General features: G+C 39.3%; 1 protein-coding gene across 4 annotated transcripts in view; it reads left to right on the forward strand.

Moving 5' to 3' along the window:
* LOC128687047 (multidrug resistance-associated protein 1-like) overlaps positions 1-15,797 on the forward strand; it is a 95,258-nt gene that overhangs the window by 57,045 nt on the left and 22,416 nt on the right. For all 4 annotated transcript variants that reach the window (XM_070082528.1, XM_070082526.1, XM_070082530.1 and 1 more), the window contains exons 19-22: positions 23-119; positions 713-962; positions 3,767-3,853; positions 4,079-4,214. In XM_070082528.1, the coding sequence (XP_069938629.1) occupies positions 23-119; positions 713-962; positions 3,767-3,853; positions 4,079-4,214 (570 nt within the window). The remainder of the gene's footprint in view (positions 1-22; positions 120-712; positions 963-3,766; positions 3,854-4,078; positions 4,215-15,797) is intronic.

The raw sequence follows: 15,797 nt of genomic DNA on the forward strand, positions 1-15,797 counted from the left end.
TAAATTCATACTAACATTGCAGATGTTGACCAGCTTTGTGAAGAGCTAGAAAACACTGTTGGCGGACATGCTCTAATACGGCAAATTTCTCATCAGAGCAATAACATACAGCCTGAAAGGTTAGTTGTGACATATGTTTGTGCATTAGTAAATTAGTAATCTGTCTCGTATACAAATGACTGTTAATTTGTGAGTTATATAATACGTACTGTATAAATTTATTAAACAAATTAATTTGGGATAACATATTTTATGCTGTATATTTTTTAAAATACATTTTTGATGTACAGTATTTACTAAAGTTTAGTGTTTTTATATGTCCTATACATTTATCCAATTTAATTTATTTTGTTAAATACTTGGTCTTATAGCCATGAAGAAATGTGGTAATGTATATGCACATTATTTCTTCATAACTTTTCATTAATATGTCAAAAATCTGCATAGTAAACATTAATACTGTAATGGAAGTACAGTACAAAGATGTTCACTGGAGGAAGCTAGAGAGAGTATTAAAAGTAGTCCAGAAACTAGACATGTAGCAGCTTCCTACAGTTGTATGAAGGTGTTCAGTATTTTTAATTTTTAGCACATTATATTACATCTGCTCATTTATGAATTATTATTTTTATTCTTAGAACATGTATTATTGACTATGAATTTCTGTAAGTAGCAGAGTTAGTCCACTGACTGCTTTCACTGTATTTAACAGAGTTGGCAATGTGCATAGACTTCAACGAGAGATTAGCTATGCAAGTGACCGGTACAGTACAGAAAGTGGAGATCGCACATCTAATAGAAAACATTTGAAGTCTATTTCTTCTTCAGAAGCTGAAAGCATTGGTCAAAGCCTTAGACAGGAATCAATATCTATGAATGACTTAAGAGGAAAGCCTGATGATGTTAGCGGAAGAAATGCAGGAGAAACTCTGGTTCAAGAAGAAGCAGTTGAGACAGGAAAGGTAATTCTTGTAGCTTAGAATTATTCTTCTGGACTGTTAGTTGTACAGTATAAGAAAGGAACTAATTCATAATTCATTTAAAAATGCATAAAATACTGCCTAGGAATGATATTTTGGCAGTGGAACTCAGGCCATTATTATTCTATTAGATTTCTCCTTTTGACTTACGGTAGTTGCTTATTCAGTGTTACTAATCACACAGTATCCTCTCAAATTATTGCTTTCCAGATTTGGTAATGTTATAAAAATTAGCTTTATGTATCAGTAATTAGCTTGTAGGTACAGTGTAAGAGTGTTTTGTGGTAGGTCCAGGAAGTATAGCTTAACTTTGTCAGTTAATAAAATGGCACATTCAAGAACTACAGCTCTCTTCCTCAGCTAGTCATTCATCTCTGCACAGCAAAGGTAAGAGCGGAGTCACACTAACTATAGTTATAGGAACGACAACTTAAACCAAGACGCCCAATTAGTGATAAAAGTATCCGCACACGCAAGCTTACTGACTGTTTGTCAGCTTCACCATCTAAGTCTTAGCAAAATGAAAACAGGCACAACTAAATAGATGGAGAGCGAAACACTAACTATAGTTATCCTATAGTTATCCAAAAAAAAATGATCCCAACTTCCTCATCTAGTTATGTTGTAGCTTAGCTGTAGCTTAGCATCATTAGCCATTCATATGATAGGTCCAGGAAATGTAGTTCAGCATTCTCAGCCAGTCTTGTGGTAGGTCCATAGTGTTGCCCAAATTCCTCAATTAGTTGTACTGTAGATCCATGAACTTCAGCTCTTCTTCTTCAGCTAGTCATTCAGCTCTGCATGGGGTCACACTGGTTCCCCATAAAACACCCATCTTTTTCAGTCAGTCATGTGATGGGGAGATCCAGGGATAATATATTCATGGAAGGGTCATTCAGCACTGCAAACTGAAGATAAAAGATATAAAGGGAGGAGGCCAGTATGTTGAGGTTAAGAAAGATGTAAGCAGAAACAGTAGGTCCAGGTTATGTGAAGATTTATTTATTTATTTTATGTCTTTACAAACAGTACATTGAGATTTTGTATTTACAATAGTGGGCTGCAATGCAAAGAGAGCCTCTGTGGTGCCTAGGAATTTTGGGCCAACTTAACATTATTGGCTTATAGACTACTTAACACTAAGGATTATATCATAGTTGTACAGTAGGATTTTAATTATTTCATAGTTGAACAGTAGATTATTAATTATAAGTGAATCAAAATTTCTATAAGACAAAAGAGATATTCTGCCATTCAAAAATGCTTTTTGTGAAAACAATGATTCAGTTATATTCCTGTCAACAATGGATAAAAGGTTCAAAGTGATCGTTGAAGTTATGATGTGGGAGTACATAAGTGAGTATGTGTGTACTGAGTATTTAGCATTTAGTCTAGGGTGATTAAGTGGCTTTTGAGAAGAGTCTTACATTGATTTTCAGACTGGGTTACTTTAATATCTTCTGGTAATGAATTTCATATTTTGGGGCCCTTTATGTGCATAGTTTTTACAGTGTGATATGGACACGAGGTATATCAAAAAGAGATCTGTGTCTTGTGTTGTGGTCATGTGTCCTGTTTAGGTTGGTGAGGAGAAGTTTGAGTGGAGGGTTTATATTTGCATGTACTGTTCTGTATATGTAGTAGGCACATGAATAAGTATGGATGTTCTTAATGGTGAGCAGATTCAGACTTTTGAAAATTGGTGGAGTATGCTTAGTTTGTCAGTGGTCTTGTGTCACTGATCCATCTTTAACCATTTGTTTACAATTTAGAAGCCTGAAAAGCGATGATAATTTCAAGTTTCTAATTTTTTGCAGTGATATTTTTGTACACTGATATTAATGTTATTACCATCATTATTTCATATTTAATGGGCTTAGCTACAGTTTTTGGAATAATTTTTGGGGTAAATAATGCAACTCCTATAAAGGGTCTAGGCATAAAAAAAATCCATAGGACTTGATCATTGTTTAAGCAGAAACTGTAGTGTCAGAACCTTTACAACATAGTATATACTTATTTACATTTTATAATCAATAAATGTAGTAGGTAGTAGGTTGGTAGACAGCAACCACCCAGGGAGGTACTACCGTCCTACCAAGTGAGTGTAAAACGAAAGCCTGTAATTGTTTTACATGATGGTAGTATTGCTGGTGTCCTTTTTTCTGTCTCATAAACATGCAAGATTTCAGGTACATCTTGCTGCTTCTACTTACACTTAGGTCACACTACACATACATGTACAAGCATATATATACACACCCCTCTGGGTTTTCTGCTATTTTCTTTCTAGTTCTTGTTCTTCTTTATTTCCTCTTATCTCCATGGGGAAGTGGAACAGAATTCTTCCTCCATAAGCCATGCATGTTGCAAGAGGTGACTAAAATGCCGGGGGCAAGGGACTAGTAACCCCTTCTCTTGTATAAATTACTAAATTTAAAAAGAGAAACTTTCATTTTTCTTTTTGGGCCACCCTGCCTTGGTGGGATACGGCCAGTTTGTTGAAAAAAAAAAAATAAATAAATGTGTGTTAGTCACACTGTAATGTTTGTCATTTTAGTGATTCATGTAAATTTATGTATTTTCAGTAAAGACTTCTTTGGTATGAATTTAACTTCATTTATTTCTAATTTTAGAAAAGGAATTTTTAAAATTTTAAAAACAAAAACAATGGCTAGACATTGCTTATTAAGGTTGTCAGCAAATGTGATATTATTTCATCTAAGACATTCCCTTCTTTAGGGAAAATGTTATAAATATATTTTGAATGATTTTTTTATCTGCAGGTAAATTGGAAAGTATATAACTTTTATGCAGTAGCGATGGGACTCCTTTCTGTCATAATTTCAACATTACTGCTTGCTGCTGCTCAGGTGAGGATTTTGTTCCGCTGTTCTCTTTGTAACACTAGAAAAGATATTAATAGAGACAGTCTTCTTTAGTTGTAGGTGCTGTGTGCAAATACTAATAATGTACTGCAGTATTTTTGCTATTGATATGTTGCAGTCTTCAGTAGACTTTACTGTACAGTATATGATTCATACATAGCATAATACCTCATACACATATATTTGTATGTATACCATGTTTCTTTGCAGGGATGTCAAGCAGGCAGTAATATTTGGCTTTCCTATTGGTCAGCAAGTACCATCAATTCCTCCTACAACAGCACGGGTGAAAATTTCAGTCGTGTGGAATTTTTAGCTGGCTTTGGCGCTTTTGGCATTGGACAGTGTATGTTTTCTTTGATACTGTTTTCTTATTATACCTGAAGAATATATTGAGCCTTCAGTGACTTGCATACCATTCAAGTATTAAACTTTTTTTGTATATGACTTGCTAAATTTAAAGTATTTTATGTTTATCATAAAAGTTATAAGTCAAGGGTGCAAACATGACTTTGTGAGACTGCAGTCACTTGAGTAATTTATTTTAATGGGTAGATTAGATACACGACAATTATTTTCATGTATAAATCAATTATGATACTGTACAATACCTTGCAGAACAAATACAGTGGACCCCCGGTTATTGGCTGGTTCTGTTATCGGCCAACTCGGTAATCAGCCGGTTTTTCGATTTGCTTATTTCCTATTGTAGTGTGTGTTATTTTTGCAGTGCAACTGTGAAATAAGTAACCATGGCTCCAAAGAAAGTTCCTGTGGTAAAAAAAGTGAGAAACACCATGGAATTTAAGCATGAAGTGATAGAAAAGTTTGAGAGTGGTGTGAGGGTGTACAGGATGTACAGCAAGAATAAATCAACAGTTACATCCATCCTGGCAAAGAAAGAACAAATCATGGATGCTAATGTTGCAAAAGGAGTAACTTTTCTAACTAAACAAAGGCCACCAATAATGGAAGAGATGGAAAAGTTATTATTGTTGTGGATTAAGGAAAAAGAATTAGTGGGAGACAATGTTGTGGAGTCAGTTATTTGTGAGAAGGCAAGTCAGTTGCATGAGGATCTTGCAAAGAAAATGCCTGGAACAAGTCCGGCAGTTCGTGAATTTAGGACCAGCAAAGGATGGTTTGATAGATTTAAGAAGCATAGTGGCATACACAGTGTTGTAAGGCATGGTGAGGCTGCAAGTTCTGACAAATGTGCGGCTGAGAAATTTGTGCAGGAATTCCAGGGGTACATAGAGGCTGAAGGATTCAAACCCCAACAAGTGTTCAGTTGTGACAAAACAGGCCTGTTTTGGAAGAAAATGCCAAACAGGACCTACATTACCCAGGAGGAAAAGACACCGCCAGGACACAAGCCTATGAAAGACAGGCTTACTCTTTTGTTGTGTGGTAATGCTAGTGGGAATTTCAAAGTGTAGCCTTTACTCATGTATCACTAAGAAAATCCCAGTGTTCAAGAAAAACAATGTCATGAAGAATAGATTGTGTGTGATGTGGAAAGCTAATCATAAGGCATGGATCACAAGGCAAATTTTCAAAGAGTGGGTTAATAATGTGTTTGGCCCAAGTGTGAAAAAATACCTCCTGGAAAACAAATTGCCACTCAAGTGCCTCCTGGTACTAGAGAATGCTCCTGCACATCCTCCAGACTTGGAAGACCAAGTGTTAAGGGACTTCAGTTTTATAAAAGTAAAGTTCTTGCCTCCTAACATCACTCCTCTCCTCCAGCCCATGGACTAGCAGGTCATATCTAACTTCAAAAATCTCTACACAAAAGCAGTGTTTCAAAGTGCTTTGAAGTGACCTCGGACACTCAGTTGACCCTAAGAGAGTTCTGGAGGAATCACTTCGCTATCCTCCATTGCATAAGCCTTATAGGTAAGGCTTGGGAGGGAGTGACTTCCAGGACTTTGAACTCTGCTTGGAGAAAACTGTGGCCAGATTGTGTCCAAGAGAGGGATTTTGAAGGGTTTGAGGCTGAACCTGTCCCTGACCCTGCTGACCCTGTGGACTCTATTGTGGCACTGGGAAAGTCCCTGGGGTTGGAGGTGAGTGGCGAGGATGTGGAAGAGTTGGTGGAGGACCACAGGGAAGGGCTAACCACTGAAGAGCTGCAAGAGCTTCAACTTGAACAGCAACAGACTGCAACTGAGGAACTTGCTTCAGAGGAGGAGGAAGAGGGAGTGAAGAAGGTGCCTTCTTCATTGATTAAGAACATTTGTGCAAAGTGGAATGATGTGCAAAGTTTTGTCAAAGTACCACCCTGACAAAGCTGAAACAAGCCATATCTGCAACATGTTTAGTGACAAAACCCTGTCCCACTTCAGGGAAATCTTAGAGATGCCAGAAACAGAGCACTCTGGACAGTTATTTTGTAGACAGGGGTCCAGTGACTCAACCTGGTCCTACGGGCAGTAAAAGACAAAGAAGGGAAGTAACCCCAGAGAAGGCTTTGCTACCTAAAGTTTTTATGGAGGGGGATTCCCCTTCCAAACACTAACTCCTCCCTCTTTCCTTCTCCATATCTTCCAGAAGCCAGCATTAGCCTTCAATAAAGGTATATAATATTTACAAAATTTTGCCTAACAACAAAGAATACCTTGAGGAACAGCATCATTTAATATCAGTCTGTCCTCTGCACAACCTCTCCATGATGAAGTGGAGGTTAACCCCTTCAGGGTCCAAGGCCAAAATCTGAAGTGATGCTCCAGTGTCCAAGAAATTTTGAAAAAAAAAAAAAAATATTTTTTCTTACAGAATTAAAGAGTATATTTTTGTGAAGATAATAAGACAAAAAAAAAAATTTCTGATCAGTACTTACCGAGATACAGTGCCAAGAAGTTTGTCCAAAATGATGTGGTGGCGGCAACATAGACGAATTCCACATACGCGCATTACTTTATGTAGCGGTTTTTATAGTTTTTTCTTTTCTTTTCCAATTTTTTTCTTTTCCTACTAACATTTGGGGCCTGAGAGACCAGTATTGTATATAATGTATATATATATATAAACTCACTGTATTGAACACAATAACCGCACTAAAGTTATTATCATATTATTGTTTACCACTGTTGTTTATTACAATAAACATGCACAAATCTTGTATAATACTAATGTTCTATCATATATTTACATATTTACAATCACTGGACATGGTTTTAGAACTGCTGGAGCTTGTGGAACTCCTTGAAACAAGGCACCATGCACAGAGGCACCTTACATTCCTCACACATAAACCGAGTGTCTTTGCGTCTTTGTTGCTGCCGTTTTGTTTGTGCACAGACGATGCATCTCTTCTGAGCAAATTTCTTCTGAGTTGAAGGAAACTGTATTATGAAATGATCACCTTCCCTCCTCAAACACTTGGGTATATCCTGAGGAATTCGAGGACCTTGTTGTATAGCAGGTGTTCTTACCTGGTACTTCATTCTGAGTTGTCTGACAACAGACAAACAAAATTCACCATACAGTGGTCTGTTGCCAGTCTTTATTTGGTACATATTATATGCATTGAGCATTGAAATGTCCATGAGATGGAAGAAAAGTTTCATGTACCACTTGTAACTCTTACGAACACAATCAACAAAACCAATCTGCATGTCACATTTGTCAACCAAGCGCATGTTTTGTGTATAATCAATCACTGTCACTAGTTTTTGAATACGTTCATTAGTCACTCGATCAACTTTGCCACTGTCTTGCATTTCATTACGGTGAATGGTTGTCAACAATGTGACATCTCGTTTGTCATGCCACCATAATGCCATGATGTCATTGGCAGTAAACACCTGCACGTCATCACCATGAGCACCTGCATTGAGCCTGGGCATATGTTTACGATTAGAACGCACTGTGCCACACACATCTGTCTTGTTCACTCGCATGAAATCACTGAGTAATGAGCTTGTGTACCAGTTATCGGTATATAATGTATGCCCCTTACCAAGATAAGGTGCCATCATGTTTCTCACTACGTCACCTGAGATACCCAATAACATCTTGGTATCTTTTAATGTTTTACTTCCCGTGTATACAACAATATCCAACACCAGGCCACTGTCACAGTCACAGAGTACAAACAGTTTTATACCAAAGCGTTTCCTCTTGCTCAGTATATACTGCTTGAATGACAGTCTACCTTTGAACAAAATCAAACACTCGTCAATTACAAGATTCTTGAATGGATAAAAGTATATGCTGAACTTTTGTTTGAGATAAATGAAAACATTTCTAATCTTGTATAACCTGTCACTTTTGTCAGGCCTGGTTTTGTCAGAGAAGTGCAACATACGTAACAGTAAGATAAACCTGTTCACTGGGATGATTTCACTGAAGACCGGGGTAGAAATTAGCCGATCTGTGGACCAGTATGCTTTTATATTATGCTTATAGACATGAGGCATAAGCATTATTGTTGCAAAAAGCAAATACATTTCTGCAACAGTCGTCTCTTTCCACCTGTGTAGTCTTGACTGTGGTGATATGATCGTATTTGCCATGGTGTACTCAAAATACTTATTACTTTCCCTGACAATAGTTTCCATCAATGGCTGGTCAAAGAATAATTCAAAGAATTCCAGTTCATTGGCCGTGGTTCCAAGGGGACAAGTAGGTAGAATTCCACTTTGAGAGTCATCAAAGTGGTGGGGCTTGGGAACAAAATTGGGATTTTGCTGCCAATCCCAGATACGGTTTGTTGGTGGATACTGGACATCATAGGCTGGTTGTGCGGGTGGTTGTGGTTGTGGTGGGCTGGTGGCTGATGCTCTGCTTTGTCCTTGAACTGACGAGTCAGCAGCGTGGGTCCCAGCCTGGGCTGGTGAGTCACGCATGGCGGTGCCACTACCATCACCACTACCACCATCTACTGATGCCTGTGGTCTATCCATGCCAAGTGTAGCTACATCATCCTCACTATCACTATCTAAACCTGGTGTAGGGCCACAGGATGTACTCCGTCCCCTGGGCACAGCATAGGGCACACTACCCGAGCGCATGCAGCGGCGAACATACCGACGCTTCACTGGTGAATATGATTCTTCACTATCACTACTCGAATGATCGTCAAGCGCAATAAAATCACAATCCACGTCGCTATCATCATCATTACTGAAGTCAGAGGCCTGGCCACGCGAAAATATTAGTTTTCTCTTGCATTGAGGCACAACCGACCGTGAGTCACGAGTGCCCACACCAGAGGTAGAAGGTTAAGGATTGTCAGGGTTTTCTGCACTATTATCGATATCCTGGTCATTCCTTTCGGTCACTAACTGATCAAAGCCATAGAATTCGTCTTCATTTCCACTTCCATCAGTGTCAGAACTATCAGATAGGAAGAGGAGAGTCCCAATTTTCCGGTGAGTGAGAGCTGACTTGCGACAAGGCATGGTGAACAAGGGTAACTGAGCCGGCATTCCCACAATGCTATGCGGGCGCCTAGATTTTTTGTTTATGGTGCACACCCACCACGCAGACCCGTTCTCTCACATGTAGGCCTATGAGCACTTTTGCGCTAAATTTGACGGCGCTAGAATTTTGGCGTAGATCTACGGTTTGGACATTCAACGTGAAGCTGTAGATCTACGGGACGGACCCTGAAAGGGTTAATAAAGATGGTATTAAGTTGTTGTTAATACAGGAGGGCCCTGCTTTTATGGCAGTTTAAGTTTCAGGCTACTGCTGTAAAGCAAAAATCACTTTAAAGTGAAATATAGCCTTTTTTCACTTTCAAATACATATAAAAGCCTGATAACATGTTTACACTATCATATATTAAGTGAGAAATAGATCTAGGCCTAAAATATGCACATACAGTACACACATTATTAACCTTAATTAAAATATTCTCATCCTTAGCTTATAGTGAGTGATGAATATATTTATTGAGGGAAGTTTGAATAAATGAAGAACGAGTATAATTGAAAACTGCTGCATTAGCAGAATGCTGTAAAGTGAAGCACTGTAAATCAGAGCCCTCCTATACAGCTACTAAGTGTTTATTTATAAGTGATTAGGCTGCACGTATTAAGATGGCAGCAGTGAACTCTCATACATTTAGTTGGTAAATTTGTTATCTGACAGAGTTATTAACCCTTTGACTGTCACGGTCGTATATGTACGTCATAGGAGATACCGTGTTTGACGTATCTATACGCATAAATTCTAGCGGCTTCAAATCAAGCAGGAGAAAGTTGGTAGGCCCACATGTGAGAGAATGGGTCTCCATGGTCAGTGTGCACCATATAAAAAAAATCGGGGAGCCAGTGGTGCATTGTGGGAATACCATTTCAGTCGTCCTTTTTCAGCATGTCTAGCGGTAAGAAATATATGACTTCCCTGCAAATCTGGGACTCTTCTCTTCCCAAGTGATGCTCTAACACAGATGGAAGTGTCAATGAAGATCAATTTCATGATTTCGAGGAGTTTGAGACCAAAAGCAATGGAGGAGGAGGAGGAGGAAGAGGAGGAGGAAGAGGAGGAGGAAGAAGAGGAGGAGGAAGAAGAGGAGGAGGAAGAAGAGGAGGAGGAGGAAGGAAGGAGGAGGAGGAAGGAAGGAGGAGGAGGAAGGAAGGAGGAGGAGGAAGGAAGGAGGAAGAGGAAGGAAGGAGGAGGGAGGAGGAAGAAGGAGGGAGGAGAAAGAAGAAGAAGGAGGGAGGAGGTGGGAGGGAGGAGGAGGAAGGAGGGAGGGAGGAAGGAGGGAGGAGGAGGAAGAAGGGAGGGAGGAGGAGGAAGGTGGAAGGAGGAGGAAGAAGAAGAAGAAGAAGAAGAAGAATAAGAAGAAGAAGAAGAATAATAATAATACCTAATACCTAATAATAATAATAATATGTAATAATATGTTCCCTTGAGGCATGAAAACAGTTCACCCCATGACAGTGACAAGATAAGGGGAGATAACATCTGATAAGAGCTGACCTTTGATGAGCGTAAACGAGGGTGGAGGGAGGGGGGCAGCTGTCCATCTGTCAAGAGCCAGGAGGAGGAGGAGAAGGAGAAGAAGGAGGAGGAGAAGGAGGAGAAGGAGGAGAAGGAGGAGGAGGAGGAGGAGGAGGAGGAGGAGGAGGAGAAGGAGGAGAAGGAGGAGGAGGAGGAGATGACGACGAACAAACATTTGTCTGTCTGTCTATTTGTCTGTCTGCCAAACTCCCTGTCTATCCATCTAGCTCTGTCTCAGAGAGAGCCACAAGACTGTGTCATCATCACGTTTACTCACATCTTCAAGCAGAGTATAGCACTTTGTCTGGATTTTTGGGGTTATCCTAGGTAATTTACACTATGTATAGTTGTATTTATGTGTACCTGTGAGACAGAGATAGACAGAGAGAGAGAAAGAGAGACAGATTGAAAGAGATAGAATGAGGGAGAAAGATAATTAGATAGAATGGAGGGGGAAGCAGCATCCGACCCCATTGTTTTGACAGCGGTAGGGGGAGTGACTAATGAGACAATGTCACTTTGACAGCTGCGGACTCCTGACTCAAAACAATTATAAGCCACACACTAGCACACAAGACAAGCTTGCTGAAGGGTGATAATAGGAGTTTTATGAAAGTATCTAGTGACTATATATGTGTATATATATTATAGAAACCAGAAGCAAGAAGGGAAGGCAGGAATGAAGGAAGGACTAGATGAAAGGAAGGAAAAAAGTAATGAAGGACAGATGAAGGAATGTAGGAAGAGAGGTGGAATGCCCTCCAGGTAGGAAAGGAATGAAGGAAATTAGGAAGGAATGATGACACACGACCATTTACCTAGGATAACTACATAACACAACTGCCTGCTAATACTTTGAAGAAAGCTGCTCAGACGAGGTGTTTTGTCTTTGCACATAAAAAAAAAATTCAACAAAAATGCACACACACTGATTTTATGTGTGAGAGTGTAAAACACCACTGTGTATGACACCATGTTTTATGTGTGAGGAGTGTAAAACACCACTGTGTATGACACCATGTTTCAGAGAGTTCCACAAGCTGCAGAACTTCTAGGAGTATGTTCAGTGACTGTATATTGGTATATATATTATAGAACAATAGTAATAAACAATTTTTTGTATTTTGTTTTTGTAAACAAGTTTTGTAAACAATATATTGATAATTATGTTTGTGTGCTTATTGTGTTGTATACAACGAGTGTATATATGTACATTGCACCTTACTTTGGTCTCACAGGCCACATAAGTTATGTGAAAAAATAAAATAGTGAGAAAAACAACAAACCTTCAAATACAAGTAAACTAAAGTTTACCGGGTGAGCGGCAGTCGCTGCTGTTGCCATACGCGGCTCATTTTCTGCAAACTTCATGCCTCTATATCTCGGTAAGTACTGATGGGAAAATTTTTTTGGGGGGACTAAAACAATCAGAAAAATAATCTTAACATTTTCATAAGAAAAAATATTTTTTTTTTTTTTTCGAATATTTTGCGACACCAGGAGACACTTCAGGATTGGGCCCTTCGACAGTCAAAGGGTTAAATGCTTATCAATGGGAAAATTCTATCTTTTCTCCAAAAGATTTTTATTGTTTTCTGCAGAATGGATTTTAATTAAATCATGATCATTGATGTAACTAATCAGACCTGTAATTCCTCTCAATTAAACTTGTTAAAGACATATAGCATGAACTAATAGAATAATCAGTTCTCCTGTTTTCATTGTAAACTTCTAAATTTACACTTATTGTTATTGCCTTATTAATCTTAAGTTAGTCTTAAGTTTACCCAAAATGCTCTGTATATATAGGGGATTTTGGCATGTACACCCAAATGTCATTCTCCTTTGTACAAATATTGTATCATGCTGAAATAAACTATTTTTTTTTCCAACAAACCGGCCATATCCCACCAAGGCAGGGTGGCCCAAAAAGAAAAACGAAAGTTTCTCTTTTTAAATTTAGTAATTTATACAGAAGAAGGGGTTACAAGGCCCTTGCTCCCGGCATTTTAGTCGTCTCTTACAACACGCATGGCTTACGGAGGAAGAATTCTGTTCCACTTTCCCATGGAGATAAGAAGAAATAAACAAGAACAAGAACTAGATAGAAAATATATGCTTGTACATGTATGTGTAGTGTGACCTAAGTGTAAGTAGAAGTAGCAAGACGTACCTGAAATCTTGCATAAATAAACTGTTAATTTTATTCTTATTATTTTTTTTTTTTTAACACACCAGCCGTATCCCACTGAGGCAGGGTGGCCCAAAAGGAAAAACGAAAGTTTCTCCTTTTACATTTAGTATTATATACAGGAGAAGGGGTTACTAGCCCCTTGCTCCTGGCATTTCAGTCGCCTCTTACAACACACATGGCTTACGGATGAAGAATTCTGTTCCACTTCCCCATGGAGGTAAGAGGAAGTAAACAAGAACAAGAACTAGTAAAAAAATAGAAGAAAACCCAGAGGGGTGTGTATATATATATGCTTGTACATGTATGTGTAGTGTGACCTAAGTGTAAGTAGAAGTAGCAAGACATACCTGAAACCTTGCATGTTTATGAGACAGAAAAATGGACAGCAGTCCTACCATCATGTAAAACAATTACAGGCTTTCGTTTTACACTCTCTTGGCAGGACAGTAGTACCTCCCTGGGCGGTTGCTGTCTACCAACCTACTACCTAGAATTATTATTATTATTATTTTTTTTTTATTATCACACTGGCCGATTCCCACCAAGGCAGGGTGGCCCGAAAAAGAAAAACTTTTACCATCATTCACTCCATCACTGTCTTGCCAGAAGGGTGCTTTACACTACAGTTTTTAAACTGCAACATTAACACCCTCCTTCAGAGTGCAGGCACTGTACTTCCCATCTCCAGGACTCAAGTCCGGCCTGCCGGTTTCCCTGAACCCCTTCATAAATGTTTCTTTGCTCACACTCCAACAGCACATCAAGTATTAAAAACCATTTGTCTCCATTCACTCCTATCAAACACACTCACGCATTGCCTGCTGGAAGTCCAAGCCCCTCGCACACAAAACCTCCTTTACCCCCTCCCTCCAACCTTTCCTAGGCCGACCCCTACCCCGCCTTCCTTCCACTACAGACTGATACACTCTTGAAGTCACTCTGTTTCGGTCCATTCTCTCTACATGTCCGAACCACCTCAACAACTCTTCCTCAGCCCTCTGGACAACAGTTTTGGTAATCCCGCACCTCCTCCTAACTTCCAAACTACGAATTCTCTGCATTATATTCACACCACACATTGCCCTCAGACATGACATCTCCACTTCCTCCAGCCTTCTCCTCGCTGCAACATTCATCACCCATGCTTCACACCCATATAAGAGCATTGGTAAAACTATACTCTCATACATTCCCCTCTTTGCCTCCAAGGACAAAGTTCTTTGTCTCCACAGACTCCTAAGTGCACCACTCACCCTTTTCCCCTCATCAATTCTATGATTCACCTCATCTTTCATAGACCCATCCGCTGACACGTCTACTCCCAAATATCTGAATACATTCACCTCCTCCATACTCTCTCCCTCCAATCTGATATCCAATCTTTCATCACCTAATCTTTTTGTTATCCTCATAACTTTACTCTTTCCTGTATTCACTTTTAATTTTCTTCTTTTGCACACTCTACCAAATTCATCCACCAATCTCTGCAACTTCTCTTCAGAATCTCCCAAGAGCACAGTGTCATCAGCAAAGAGCAACTGTGACAACTCCCACTTATGTGTGATTCTTTATCTTTTAACTCCACGCCTCTTGCCAAGACCCTCGCATTTACTTCTCTTACAACCCCATCTATAAATATATTAAACAACCACAGTGACATCACACATCCTTGTCTAAGGCCTACTTTTACTGGGAAATAATTTCCCTCTTTCCTACATACTCTAACTGGAGCCTCACTATCCTCATAAAAACTCTTCACTGCTTTCAGTAACCTACCTCCTACACCATACACCTGCAACATCTGCCACATTGCCCCCTATCCACCCTGTCATACGCCTTTTCCAAATCCATAAATGCCACAAAGACCTCTTTAGCCTTATCTAAATACTGTTCACTTATATGTTTCACTGTAAACACCTGGTCCACACACCCCCTACCTTTCCTAAAGCCTCCTTGTTCATCTGCTATCCTATTCTCCGTCTTACTCTTAATTCTTTCGATAATAACTCTACCATTCACTTTACCAGGTATACTCAACAGACTTATCCCCCTATAATTTTTGCACTCTCTTTTGTCCCCTTTGCCTTTATACAAAGGAACTATGCATGCTCTCTGCCAATCACTAAGTACCTTACCCTCTTCCATACATTTATTAAATAATTGCACCAACCACTCCAAAACTATATCCCCACCTGCTTTTAACATTTCTATCTTTATCCCATCAATCCCGGCTGCCTTACCCCCTTTCATTTTACCTACTGCCTCACGAACTTCCCCCACACTCACAACTGGCTCTTCCTCACTCCTACAAGATGTTATTCCTCCTTGCCCTATACACAAAATCACAGCTTCCCTATCTTCATCAACATTTAACAATTCCTCAAAATATTCCCTCCATCTTCCCAATACAGTGGACCCCCGGTTAACGATATTTTTTCACTCCAGAAGTATGTTCAGGTGCCAGTACTGACCGAATTTGTTCCCATAAGGAATATTGTGAAGTAGATTAGTCCATTTCAGACCCCCAAACATACACGTACAAACGCACTTACATAAATACACTTACATAATTGGTCGCATTCGGAAGTGATCGTTATGGGGGGGTCCACTGTACCTCTAACTCTCCATTTAATAACTCTCCTCTCCTATTTTTAACTGACAAATCCATTTGTTCTCTAGGCTTCCTTAACTTGTTAATCTCACTCCAAAACTTTTTCTTATTTTCAACAAAATTTGTTGATAACATCTCACCCACTCTCTCATTTGCTCTCTTTTTAC

Source organism: Cherax quadricarinatus, chromosome 7 (assembly GCF_038502225.1).
Source record: "Cherax quadricarinatus isolate ZL_2023a chromosome 7, ASM3850222v1, whole genome shotgun sequence".
Lineage (NCBI taxonomy): Eukaryota > Metazoa > Arthropoda > Malacostraca > Decapoda > Parastacidae > Cherax > Cherax quadricarinatus.